At 45.8% G+C, this 14,363-nt stretch overlaps 1 protein-coding gene across 1 annotated transcript in view; it reads right to left on the reverse strand.

Moving 5' to 3' along the window:
• The window catches only part of tmem59 (transmembrane protein 59), a 63,241-nt gene that overhangs the window by 20,360 nt on the left and 28,518 nt on the right, over window positions 1-14,363 (reverse strand). The window contains exons 4-5 of the mRNA XM_038794716.1: window positions 4,571-4,720; window positions 2,890-2,971 (exon numbers count right to left, since the gene is read on the reverse strand). Coding sequence (XP_038650644.1) covers window positions 2,890-2,971; window positions 4,571-4,720 — 232 coding nt within the window. The remainder of the gene's footprint in view (window positions 1-2,889; window positions 2,972-4,570; window positions 4,721-14,363) is intronic.

The raw sequence follows: 14,363 nt of genomic DNA on the forward strand, positions 1-14,363 counted from the left end.
CCAGAATGTGTCGACGATGAGAGGAATGATAGGTGAACAGAATTTGGAGCTGGAGAGGATACTCTCCTCAGGGGTTTCTCGGGGTATAAGTTGAACCTGGGCAAGAGTGAGGTGTTTGTGGTGCATCCGGGGGATCAAGAGGAGGGGATTGGTAGGCTCCCATTGAAGCAGGCAGGGAAGAGCTTCAGGTACCTAGGGGTCCAGGTGGCGGGGAGCTGGGGGGGCCCTGCACAAGCTCAACCTCACAAGGTTGGTGGAGCAGATGGAGGAGGAGTTTAAGAGGTGGGATATGTTACCGCTGTCACTGGCGGGGAGGGTGCAGTCCGTTAAGATGACGGTGCTCCCGAGGTTTTTGTTCCTGTTCCAGTGCCTCCCCATCCTTATCCCAAAGGCCTTTTTTAGGAGGGTCAACAGGAGTATCACGGGATTTGTGTGGGCGCATGGGACTCCGAGGGTTCGAAGAGTGTTCCTGGAACGAGGCAGGGATGGGGGGGGGGGGGGGGGGGGGGGGCTGGCATTGCCCAACCTCTGTGGGTGCTATTGGGCTGCCAACGCAGCGATGGTGCGTAAGTGGGTAATGGACGAGGAAGGGGCAGCATGGAAGAGGATGGAGGCGGCGTCTTGTGTGGGCACGAACTTGGAGGCGCTAGTAACGGCGCCGTTGCCGCTCCCTCCAACGAGGTATACCACGAGCCCGGTGGTGGCGGCTACCCTCAAAATTTGGGGGCAATGGAGACGGCACAGGGGAGAAATGGGGGGCTCGATGGAGGCCCCGATACAGGGGAACCATCGGTTTGTCCCAGGGAGCATTGATGGCGGATTTCTGGGCTGGCACAGGGCAGGGGTTAGAAGGTTGAGGGACCTGTTTGTGGAGGGAAGGTTCGCGGGTTTGGGGGAGTTAGAGGGGAAGTTTGGGCTCCCCCCGGGGAACATGTTTCGGTACATGCAAGTTAGGGCGTTTGCCAGGCGGCAGATGGAGGGGTTCCCCTTGCCCCCACCTGGGGTACGGGACAGGGTGCTTTCGGGGGTGTGGGTCGGAGGAGGGAGGATTTCGGACATATACCGGGTAATGCAGGAGGTAGACGTGGCCTCGGTGGAGGAACTGAAGGGTAAATGGGAAGAGGAGCTGGGTGAGGAGATTGAGGAGGGGACGTGGGTGGATGCCCTGGAGAGAGTGAATTCCTCCTCTTCCTGTGCGAGGCTTAGCCTCATACAGTTCAAGATGCTGCATAGGGCCCACATGACTGGGTCGAGGATGAGCAGGTTTTTCGGGGGAGAGGACAGGTGTGCTAGGTGCTCGGGGAGCCCAGCGAACTACGCCCATATGTTTTGGGCATTCCCAGCGTTGGGGAGTTTTGGAAGGGGGTAGCAAGGACGGTGTCGAGGGTGGTGGGATCCAGGGTCGAGCCAGGCTGGGGACTCTCAGTTTTTGGGGTTGCAGTGGAGGCGATAGAGGCCGGTGTTCTGGCCTTTGCGTCCCTAGTAGCCCGGCGGAGGATCTTGCTCCAATGGAAGGATGCGAGGCCCCCAAGCGTGGAGGCCTGGATCTCTGATATGGCGGGGTTCATTAAATTGGAGAGGGTGAAATTTGCCCTGAGGGGATCAGTACAAGGGTTTTTCAGGCGGTGGCAGCCTTTTCTGGACTTCCTGGCTGAACGGTAGGGAAATAGGCCGACAGCAGCAGCAACCCGGAGGGGGGGGGGGGGGGGGGGGGGGGGGGGGGGTGTAAGGATTGGGGGGAGGGAGAACTGTGCACATGGGTTTGTGGAGGGTGCTATCTCTTTCCCTTTCGTTGTCTGGGTGCTCTTTTGTTTTTTTTTGTTTTTTGTTTTTGTTCTTTCCTTTTGTTTGAAGTTGCTCTTGAAGCTGGGGGGGTATTGTTCATGGGGTGTTACCACGGTTGTTTGTTAATAGAGTTAAGATGTTTATATTTTGTAAAAATTTCAATAAAAATTATTTTTTAAAAAAAAAGAGAGCGCACCAAAGATTGGGGCTGCAGGGTGGCGCAGAGGGTTAGCTCTGCTGCATCACGACGCCAAGGTCTCAGATTCAATCCCGGCTCTGGGTCACTGTCCATGCGGAGTTTGCACATTCTTCCCGTGTTTGCGTGGGTTTCACCCCCACAACCCAAAGATATGCAGAGTAGGTGGATTGGCCACGCTAAATTGCCCCTTAATTAGAAAAAAATGAATTGGGTACTCTAAATTAATATTTTAAAAAAGAAAAAAAAAGGAAGTGTACCAAAGATTGTAGATAGGTCAATGAGGATGGTGATAGTCAACAAGAATATCATAAATGACTTTTGATGAAACCATGATAGTGCCATGGGAAGAGCAGCAATCTACTTTGGAGAGATTTAAGCAAAGAGTTGAAGGAAAAATGAATATTGGTCTGAGAGAATTAACAACATAGCAAGAGAGTTTAGAGATAAGATGAGGGTGATAAATGGGTTTAGTTTATATGAGTTTTTTTGAGGTAAAGATAATAATAAGATGAAAAGGAGGGGGACCATTAACAAACCCGGACAAAATCAATTAAATAGTACAAACCTGGATTCACACTCCAACATTCTGATTTGCAAGTTTCAAGTCGGTTTTATATTTAGCCAGAGTCACCAGTAATTAATCCAGTTTATAAAAAAAATAAAACTGGTGTTAAGTCTCTGCTGTTGGATTGGGTCCTACTCTGCTTGATCAGTGACAGCAGTGTGTTGCATTTCAGGTTTTTAATTATCAGAATGTTGCAATTCAAGTTTTAACACCACCATTCGCCAATTATTAGCCCCAATTATTTTTTTGCAAAGATAAGTAAAGTTGCTTTGCCACAAACCTGAAAATATAACCTTACTGTACAATGGGAATTTGTCACAGATTAGGAGGAAAGGCTTACCTGGCAATGCCCGAGATGTTTCTTTTACATTTTCTGTTTGAACCTCAAATTGTGGAATCATAAATTGTACGTCAGGTTCAGACTTGTTTGGAATGGGGGTGGAGCAAAGAGAAAAGATTTACTACAGTTTAAGTTTCAACTTGCAACATTAAAACACAATGGTATGCTTACACCTTCTGTGAGCCCCAAGCCAGAGGTGATCATTTCGATGGCAGATGAGAAAGCATTTGGTGGGGTTACCATTGAAATCATTGAAAGTTTTGGCTTTGGACAAAAATTTATATCATGGCACAGGGCCACCATCACGACTGTGCGTACTAATGCCCTGAGCTGGAGCTATTTTAAACTGAATAGGGGTACATGGGAGGGGTATCCATTGTCCCCGTTTTTGTCTACCTTAGCAATTGAGCCAGTGACCATTGCGTCAAGGTCATCCACTAGATGGAGGGGTAATAGAGCATGGGGGAGGGAGCATAGTGTTCTTATATACGGATAATTTGCTACTAAATATCACGGACCCACTCTCCAATGTGGGAGAGATAATGAAGCTGCTGAGGAGTTTTGACTCCTTCGCAGGGACAAGTGGAATCTGGGCAAAAGTGAATATTTTCCAGTGAACCCCCTGGGGTGGGGAGCAGAACTAGCTTCCATTAGCTGGGAATCCGGGTGGCCCAAGATTGGGACTCGCTTCATAAACCTTTTGTTGGCTGGTGGATGGGGCGAATGCAGACTTGAAAAGGTGTGATGCCCTCCCCTGACCTCATTGGGAAGGGTATAGATGGGGAAGATGAATATTCTTGAGGTTTTTGTTTCAGTGACTCCCAATCTTACTTTTGCAGGGTCAATAAATTATTGCTACTTTTGTTGCTAAGACCCCTCGGGCTTGTAGGATATTTCTGCAAAAGGATGGGCAGTTGGTGGGGTTAGCATTACCTCATCTGTTATGTTGCTATTGGGCAGCAAATATTGTTACGGTGTGGGGGGTGGCTTAAGGAGCGATTGTGCATAGGGTCGGTTCTGAGGGCCAGAGTTACTATCCCACTTGTTTCACTCAGAATCCGTGTTGGTGATAGCCACTTTGAGGGTTTGGTATCAGTTTAGGCAGCATTTTAAACCAGGCTCCATGTCACTGTTGGCTCTGATTTGTTTAGGGCATGGGGAAGGGAGGGATTGGGGAAGTTTAGGGCCATGTTTTTGGAAGGTGGGGGTGATGTGGAGGCTCTTCACCTCCTCATGTGCGAAGTTCAGCTTGATCCAGTTCAAGGTGGTGCACAGGGCCCACCTGACGGGGGTGCCCTTGACTGGGTCCTTCTCAGGGGTGGACGATAGATGTGAACGGTGCACCAGACACAAGTGTCTTGATCTTGTCCCAAGCTTGTAAGCTTTTGGGCCTCCTTTTTCACAGTAGGTCAGAGATATGGGGTATTCAGCTGGAACCGTGCCTGTGAATGCTCAAAGTGCTACACTGTTACCGGGGCGGCACTGTGGTGCAGTGGTTAGCACTGCTGCCTCATGGCGCTGAGGTCTGGGGTGGAGTTTGCACATTCTCCCTGTGTGGGTCTCATCCCCACAACCCAAAGATGTGCAGGGTAGGTGGATTGGCCATGCTAAATTTCCCCTTAATTGAAAAAATAAGAATTGGGTATTCTAATTTTTGTTTTAAAAAGTGCTACACTGTTACCTGGAATACAACCACTTTGCCATCATCAGTTTGCAAGTAGAAGGTCCACGAGGTGAAGAAGCTCTGAGCTGAATTCATAAAGTCACTGTAGAAAGCAGACATTATGCTGATGGGGTAAACAAAGTGGATTTTTGGCACCATCGCCATGAGCTGTGGGAGAGAGGGGATAATTTGTCAATTAAAATATACCACATTCCATGTTAAAAAATAAAAAAGGAACTAAGTTTATATTTAGTGGTGATCACGTGTTAACAATCTCTATGTAATTGAAATTACATGACATAGCTGGTGCAAATACATTTTGAGATTAGATCTGGAGTTCAATTTTCAGGTCTCATCTCAGGCTTCTCTGCTCAAATTCTATCTCCTACAATTGGCAAGTTACAGACACAATCGCAAATGAAGAATGTAACCAACACTTGCCTGTACCTGAAGAACTGCGGCAAGCACTAAGACACATCCTTCAGGAAAAATGGTAATGAAACACTTCACAACTACATGAGGGAAGCAAACACTGGGAACTCTGACCTAATGAAAGATCGAAACAAGGTGTCCTTCCCTACTGTGCAAAAAAACTAAACCTACAGGGTGCCCATCAGAGTCATACAGTAAAGAAGCGGCGCTTTGGTTCATTGAGTCTGCACTGAAAAAACTGCACTAAATCTACACTATTTGCACCTTCCAGCACTTGGTCCAGAGCCTTGAATGTCATGACATTTCAAGTGCTCATCCACATACTTTTTAAAGGTTGAGGTTTCCTGTCTCTACTACCCTCCCAGGCAGTACATTCCAGATTCCACCACCCACATGGGTGAAAAAAAGTTTCCTCCTTGAAAGATTCAATCATATTATTGGGGATGACCTCCCTCTGACAAAGCTATGCTGACTAGCCCCGATTAAACCTTGCCACTCCAAGTAGAGATTAAATTTTTCCGTCAGGATTTTCTCCCTACCACTGATGAGAGACTCACTAGTCTGTAATTCCCTGGTTTATCTCTACCACTCTTATTGAAAAGTGGAACCACATTAGTTGGCCTTCAATCATCTGACACCTCCCCTATGGCCAGAGAGGAATTAAAAGTTTGGGTTAAAGCCCCTGTAATTTCTCCTTTGCCTCCCACAGCAGCCCGAGATACAACTCATCTGGGCCTGAGGATTTGCCCACTTTTAAGCCCGCAAAACCAAAACCTCCAATACCTCCTCACTCCATATGTCAAACTGTTCAAGAACTGCACAGTCCCTCACTTGATTTCTACACCTACATCCTCCTTCTCCCAAATGAAGAGAGATGTGAAGTACTCGTTTAACACTCTAACAATGTTCTCTGGGGTGGGCACAGTGCCAAGGTCCTACGTTCTCCCCGGCTTGGGTCCCTGTCTGTGCCGAATCTGCACGTTCTCCCAGTGTCTGCGTGGGTTTCCTCTGGGTGCTCCGGTTTCGTCGCACAAGTCCTGAAAGACGTGCTGTTAGGTAATTTGGACATTCTGAATTCTCCCTCGTGTACCCAAACAGGCGCCGGAATGTGGCGACTTGGGGCTTTTCACAGTAACAGAAAGCTGGTTTACAGGTGCAACAGGTGATTAAGGCAGCAAATGGAATTTTGTCCTTCATTGCTAGAGGGATGGAGTTTAAGACTAGGGAGGTTATGCTGCAATTGTATACGGTGTTAGTGAGGCCACACCTGGACTATTGTGTTCAGTTTTGGTCTCCTTACTTGAGAAAGGACGTACTGGCACTGGAGGGTGTGCAGAGGAGATTACAAGGTTAATCCCAGAGCTGAAGGGGTTGGATTACGAGGAGAGGTTGAGTAGACTGGGACTGTACTCGTTGGAATTTAGAAGGATATGGGGGGATCTTATAGAAACATATAAAATTATGAAGGGAATAGATAGGATAGATGCGGGCAGGTTGTTTCCACTGGCAGGTGAAAGCAGAACTAGGGGGCATAGCCTCAAAATAAGGGGAAGTAGATTTAGGACTGAGTTTAGGAGGAACCTCTTCACCCAAAGGGTTGTGAATCTATGGAATTCCTTGCCCAGTGAAGCAATTGAGGCTCCTTCATTACATGTTTTTAAGGTAAAGATAGATAGTTTTTTTTAAAGAAAAAAGGGATTTAGGGTTATGGTGTTCGGGCCGGAAAGTGGAGCTGAGTCCACAAAAGATCAGCCATGATCTAATTGAATGGCGGAGCAGGCTCGAGGGGCCAGATGGCCTACTCCTGCTCCTAGTTCTTATGTAAGCCTACTAGCGACAATAAAGGTTTTTTAAAAAGCATAGATTGCCCCCTTGGTCTTCAATGGGCTCTACTCTTTGTCTGGCTATCCCCTTCCCCTCACTATGCTGATAGGATATCTAGGAATTCACTCCAATACTACTCACCAATGCTTTCTCGTGCCTTCTCTTGCTTTCTCAAGTTTCCCCCTACACTTTCTATGCTCCACTGATGCCTCTGCGTCAGTGACTTGCTCCCTTTGTACCTCCTCAAAGCCTCTTCTTTCTTACCAGTCCTTAGCATTCCCAAACATCCGGGGTTGACTGGGCTTTTTGCTCCTACATTTCACACTGAAGGGCACATGTTGGATTTGTACTCTCCCCGTTTCCAATTTGAACACCCTCCACTGCTCTGTTGTAGATTTTCCCACAAGAAGCTGTTCCCAGTCAATTTTGGCCAGATCCTGCCTTATTCTAATAAAATCTGCCTTGCCCAAATCCAAAACTGTTTATTTGCAGACTGTTTTCCTTTTCCAGAAAAAACTTAAATCATACTGCATTGTGGTCGCTATCACCAAAATGCTCCCCCGACTGCCAACTTGAACACCTATCTAGCTTCATTCCCCAGAATTAGATCCAGTACAGTGCTGTCCCTTGTTGGGCCTTCTATAAATTGACATAAAAGACTCTCCCGGGCAGCACGGCGGCACAGCGGTTAGCACTGCTGCCTCAGAGCCGAGGATCCGGGTTCTCTCCCGGCCCTGGGTCACTGTGTGGAGTTTGCTGATTCTCAGGTGTCTGAGTCTCACTCCCACAACGCAAAAAGATGTGCAGGGCAGGTGAACTGGTCACACTAAATTGCTCCTTAACTGGAAAATCAAAATTGGTTACTCTAAAAGAATGTTTTAAATATCTCCCAAATACATTGAGAAATCTGCCCTCTCCGGAAACCCTTTACACTATGACTATCCCAATTAATGTTGGGGAAGTTGAAATCCTCTGATACAATTACCCTATTATTATTTTTACACACCTCAGTGTGCACTTCTGCTTCTCTATTGCCCACTGGCTGCGTGGGGGCCTATAATACACTCCCAGCCTCATTTGAAGACTTTCCAAGGTATCGTGCCTCCTTACTGCAGTAACTGACTGCTTAATTAATCATTTTACACCGTCCCTGACTCACCTGACGATCCCATATCCGGAATGTTGAGTCTCCAGTCGTGCCCCTTCCTCAACTACATCTTCGTGATGGCAACAAGATCACAATTCCAGGTGTCAATCCATGCCCTTAACTAATCAGTCTGATCTATAATACTCCCAGCATTAAAGTAGAGGCCATCCAGCCTTGCCGTACTCCCTTGGAACTCAACATGGCTGAACTCCCGCAGTCTTGGTTCCTTTACTAAATTATGCTGTACCCCTATTGTACTAAAGCTGTGTCCACTCCCCCTGCTGAACTATTTTGCACTCCTCCCAACAGCACTAGCAAACCCACCTGCAATGATGTTGGTCTAATTCTGGTTCAGGTGCAGACTGTCTCACCTGTACATGTCCCATCTTCCCCAGAAACGGTTCCAGAGATCCAGGAATCCAAAACCCTCCCTCTTGCACTAACTCTTGAGCCACACATTCATCTGCCCTACTCTGCTATTTCTGTACTCGCTAGCACATGGCACTGGGTGTAACCCAGAGGTCCTGCTTTTTAATCTGCTGCCTAGCTCCCTGAATTTTTGACGCAAGACCTCAGCCTTCATTCATATATCGTTGGTACCAATTGTACCATGACCTCAGACTTATCATCCTTCCCTTTATGATGCTCTGCGGCTGTTAAGTGCCAACCCTGACCCTGGCCCCATGGAGGCAATATACGATCTGCAGCTATCTAATGAATCCCCCATCACCTTTGCTCTTCCTTCCTCCCCTCCTGTACAGTCAGGCTGCTCAACAGGGAAGAAGGCTCAAATTGACATTATTTGACCAGGACCATCTGAAAAATGTCTGCTATTCAGCTACTCTGCCGTAGTACTTGAACAATTCATATTCTGAATTTCAAGAGCGCTTCTTTTTCCACCCGCCTACAGACGTCAAAATTTATGTTCCACTTTCCAGTCAGATGAATAACATTTTTTTTTTAATTTAGAGTACCCAATTAATTTTTTTCAATTAAGGGGCAATTTAGCATGGCCAATCTACCTAGCCTGCACATCTTTAGGTTGTGGGGGCGAAACCCATGCAAACACAGGGAGAACGTGCAAACTCCACACGGACAGTGACCCAGAGCCGGGATCAAACGTGGGACCTCGGCGCAGTGAGGCAATAGGGCTAACCCACTGTGCCGCCCTGTCGGACGGTTAAGATGCCTAGCTGATAGACCAAATATTTTTTCAAAAACACATTTGTGAGCATTCATAATGCAAATATCTATTTCCTGGTGAACAGACAATAGTTTATGGAAGATACATATTCAATTGGGCAGCCTTCCCTCTCAAAACGATGGTTGGTGCCTTGGTGCTCAACTGTGTTGTATTGCCTGGTGTGGTTCAGAAGCCCAAATCTGGCACGGCATTTCTACTGCATTTGCTGCAGAAGATAATAAGTGAGCTGAGAAGTTCCATGATTCGCTGGCCTCTTTACTCTGGGCCCACTTCTCAGCCAGCTGATCTTTTAATTTCTGCTTGCCTCTTCCAGTCAGTCTTCAAAAACCAGCCATCAGCAACCATCTCTTTGTTGTCAATGTCAAAGTTCAATAATCTTCGTATCTCACTTACAGATGTCTTTGAAGCAAAGTTTTGGATGCCCAAGAGGTTGTGAGCCTGTGGCCAGTTTACTATAAAGAAAATCTGTGTATATATAGCCGTAAAGAAAATCTACGGACACATGGCCTTAAAGAAAATCTGATGAACATGGCCAGGCCAGTACAAACTTTGATAGTTTAGCAAGGAGTGTATGCTGACAGAATTATTGCATTCCAGCATCTTGGAGGCGGAGTCCTGCCAAGAGATGCTGAGAATACAATGGAGACATTGAAGATGGTGTTACGATTAACTAACTGGACGGGAAGATCCCAGAATGGAACCCTGGATCAAAAAAATGGAACAGATGATTCACAGGCCTTAGTTTCAACATGAATTTTTTTTGATTAAACACGAAAAAGATGAATGATGTTACAATACACACCCCCCTGCTGACGATTAATTGTCCGCAAAGAAGTCAATGAATGGCTACCACCTCCGGGTGAACCCCGATAGTGAACCTCTGAAGGCTAACTTAACCTTTTCTAGACCCAGAAAGCTTGTCATGTCCGATAGCCATGCTTCGGTCTTCGGGGGCTTAATCCTTCCATGCCAACAGTATTTGTCACCGAGCTACCAGGGAAGCAAAGGCCAAGACATCGGCCTCCTTCTCCTCCTGGACTACCAGGCCCTCTGACACCCCAAAGATTGCCACCTCAGGACTCATTACCACCCCAGTTTTCAAAACCCGCGACATGATGTCTGTCAATCCCCACCAGTACCCAAGTCTAGGGCACGACCAGAACATGTGCACGTGATTAGCCGGCCCACCGGCGCATCTGGCACACTTGGCCTCCAGCCTGAAAAATTTACTCATCCGGGCCACCGTCATGTGGGCCTGGTGTACGACCTTAAACTGGACACAAGTCTTTTTTAAGCACACAAGATGACTGTGGGCAAATAAACTCTTCACTCAGAACCCTTAGTGAATGCTTACGGACATCTCCTCAGAATCCTCCCCAGATGATCACTATGAGGGTATCCAAATTTCACGACCAAAAACACGCTTTAAAATCTTCTTGTAATAATACATTCCCCCTCAGCAGTTTGCATTCAGAAATCCAGGCCAGGCTTTCCAAATGACACGTTTAAACAAAGCTTCCATTCCACTTTTAACAGCATATCCACTCCAGTATTTTATACCAGCACCTTTCAGTTTTCCTTTGTCTTTATTGCTTTTACACAAATCCAAGATCCAGCCACCGATTTCCATTATTATTTGAATTCTGTTCCACAGGCTGCAGTGAAGCTCACAAACATGAATATCTTCTGGTGCCTCAACTTCCTTCGCAGTCGTTTCATTTTTGCTGAACGGTACCCTGTTCTAGTACCTTTAACCTTCAGTCTTCTTCAAAACTTATTCTTCATTTCTCTAGTTTCCTTAAACTAGCTGCTCGGCGGATCTTTGCACTTGTTTTCTTAGCCATTACTCCATCATATGGTTATTCTTCTAATGAAGCTGAGAGAGACATTTCCTCTCTAGCCTTTTAAACTAACTGCTTCCAACATAGCTGTGAGAGCGGCCTTCTCTCTCACTGTCCATCTCCAACTGCTATCAAAAACTTCTTGAACTAACAAGTCCCCAGTTGCTATGCTTATGCCTTTTTATTCTTCATGCCTTCGCCTTCTCGAAAAACAACAGAAATATAGTTGGATTTTAGCCAGTCCGCCGCCACACATATAACCCCTACACTTATAAACATTGTTGTCCAGCATGTCTCTAACTGCAGCTTTTACCCTTCCAGGCACAGAAACATTGAATTAAATCTACTTTAAACTATATCTTATTTCTAATATTTACCAATACACATCTAACTCCATTAAACTATTTCTGTTTTCTTAACATTAGAAATTGTTCATTCTTTTCTCCTGCCTAGCCTATGCTGTCCAGGACTCACCACTGTCGAGGTGTGCGAGGAGGACGCAGGCATGGCAGACTCTCATTTTGATGCTCTCAAGTTAAGACTGTTATTCCATCGTAGGAAACAAAACCATACAATCTTTCTAGGAACTTTCTCGAAGCCGGGGCGCAGATGTATTCAGGAGATATAAAAATTGTAAGGAATATGGGTGCCAGGGCTCATTTGTGGATTGCGCTTGGCCATCACAATTTACTTGAGATATTATGATCAGTAACTTTTTTAATTTGTTCACAAGCTGCTGGGTTCACTGGCAAGGCCATCATTTATTATCTTACTTCAATTGCCCTCAGTGGTGGTAACGAGCCGTTTTCTTGAACACTGCAGTCCACGTGGTGAACATATTCCTGTAGTGCTGTTCGGGAGTTACAGGGTTTTAGCTCGCTACAGAATGGCAATATATTTCTGATGTTTCAGGATGTTGTGCAACTTGGATGGGAACTTGCCAATGGTGTTCCGAAGTACCTGCTGCCTTTGTCTTTTTAGTTGATGGAGCTGATGGGTTTGGGAGCTTCTTTGGAATCAGCCTTGCATTACTACCATTTAGATACGAGATAATGAAGCCACATCGTGGTGGCCGGAATGAATATCTGGTCGGTGGGGGCCAATGAAGCAGGCTGCTTTGTTCTTGATGTCGACAAGCTTCTTGAGTGATGTGGATGTTGCATTAATCCAAGTAAATGGAACACAGTCCATCAGATTTTTGACTCAAGCTTTGTAGATGGTGGAAAGGCTTGGGGAAAGTAAGGAGGTGAACCACTTGTTATAGGATACTCAGCCTCTAACCTCAAATAACCACCATTTTTATGCAGCTGGGCCAGCCAAGTTACAGGAAGTGGGTGACACCCCAGAATATTGATGGTGGAAGGTTCAAGAATGGTAATGCATGGGGAATGATTAGATTCTCTCTTTTTGAAGAAAGACAATCATTGCATTGCACTTGAGGTGCAGAGGTTGCTTGACGATTACCAGCCAAAGCCAGAGGTTGCCCCAGATTTGATTGTATTTGGACACCTTCATGATCTGTGGAGTTGTGAATGAAACTGCGCAGTGTGCAATGATTAGCAAATATCCTCTTTCAGACCTTCTGATGCAGGGAAGATGAAGCAGCTGAAGGTGTTTGGACCAGACACTACTTTGAAGAACGCCTACAATGATGTCCAAGGGCAGAGATGATGAACCTCCAAAAACATTCTTCTTTCTTTGTGCTGGGTAGGAATATAGGAATTAGGAGCAGAAGTAGGCAATTTAACCCTTTGAATGGTGGAGCAGGCTCAAACAGATCATGGCTGATCTCTTCCTGGTCTCAAAGCCACCTCCCTCCCGTTTTCCCTAACCCATTTTTTAAAATCAGAAATATATATATCTCCGACTTGAAACCATTTAATGATTCAGACTCCACCACACTATGGGGCAGCGAGTTCCATAATGTCACCACCCTCTGCGAGAGACAGTGCCTCCTCATCTCAGTTTTAAATCTACCAACTCTTAAACTACATCCATGATCTTTGTTCTAGATTCCCCACAGGGGGAACATTTGGTCTACATTCATCAATCCCTTTTAATATTTTATATACCTCAATCAGATCCCCCTCATCCTTCTAAACTCCAGCGAGTAGAAGCCCAAACTGTTTAATCTCTCCTCATATGTTAACCCCTTCACCCCGGAATCAATCTGGTGAGCCTCCTCCGAACTGGATCCAATGCCATATAGTCATAGAGTTTTACAGCACAGAAACAGGCCCTTCAGCCTAACCTGTGCATGCCACCCAGTTTTTAACCACTAAGCTAGTGTCAATTGACTGCATTTGGCCCATCTCTCTCTATAACCCATCTTACCCATATAATTATCTAAATGCTTTTTAAAAGAGAAAATTGTACCCGCCTCTACTACGGTTTCTGGCAGCTCGTTCCAGACACTCCACCCTTTGTGTTAAAAAATTGCCCCCCTGGACCTTTTTGTATCTCTCAGCTAAAACAATAGAATGTAACAAGAGAAGACAATCAAAAGGGTCTGACTAAATTTAGAGACAGATCACTAAAATTTGGAGATAATCAACATTTACCAGCAAAGTAAAATCAAAGCATATTCTAAATGTGACAGATCGCTCCTATTTAGACCAAGTGCACTAATCCACGAGAAGGGGAAAATAAAGCTATAGCTAATCTCCTCAAATAAGGAGACCAAAACTAGACAATACTCCAGATGGGCGGCACACTGAATAGCACTGCTGCTTCACAGCTCCAGGGTCCCAAGTTCGATACCTGGCCTCTGGTTACTACCTGTGTGGAGTTTGCACTTTCACCCCATGTTTGAGTGGGTTTCCTCTGGGTGCTCCGGTTTCCTCCCACATACAAAGAAGTGCAGGTTAGGTGGACTGGTCATGCTGAATTGCCCTTAAGTGTTCAAAGGGTTAGGTTGGGTTATTGGATTAGGGTGGCGGTGTAGGCTTAAGTAGGGTGCTCTTTCTAGACTCAATGGGCCGAATGGCCTCCTTATGCACTGTAAATTCTATGATTCTATGTGATCTCAACAGCCTATGCAATTGCAACAATACTGCTCTACCCGAATAAGACTCCAAACAATGCTGAATCTTTCTAAATGACTTCAACTTTATTTGGGCTTCACTTGGTGAAAGGTTATGCCTTGATTTCAAAGGCAATCACACTTACCTCACTCCTGGAATTCAGTGCTCGCCTATTTTTTTTAAGTTTACATCTACTTCTCAAAGTAATAAGTTGGGCATTTGCAAGAGCAAATTTATATGGGAGAACATCACAAAATGTGTGTGTTTACATACATTTAAAATAACATTAACAGGAAGACAAAGGCCTGGGAAAGTAGCAAATGGTGGCACAATTACATAA

This window comes from Scyliorhinus canicula, chromosome 4 (genome assembly GCF_902713615.1).
Source record: "Scyliorhinus canicula chromosome 4, sScyCan1.1, whole genome shotgun sequence".
NCBI classification, from domain to species: Eukaryota; Metazoa; Chordata; class Chondrichthyes; order Carcharhiniformes; family Scyliorhinidae; genus Scyliorhinus; species Scyliorhinus canicula.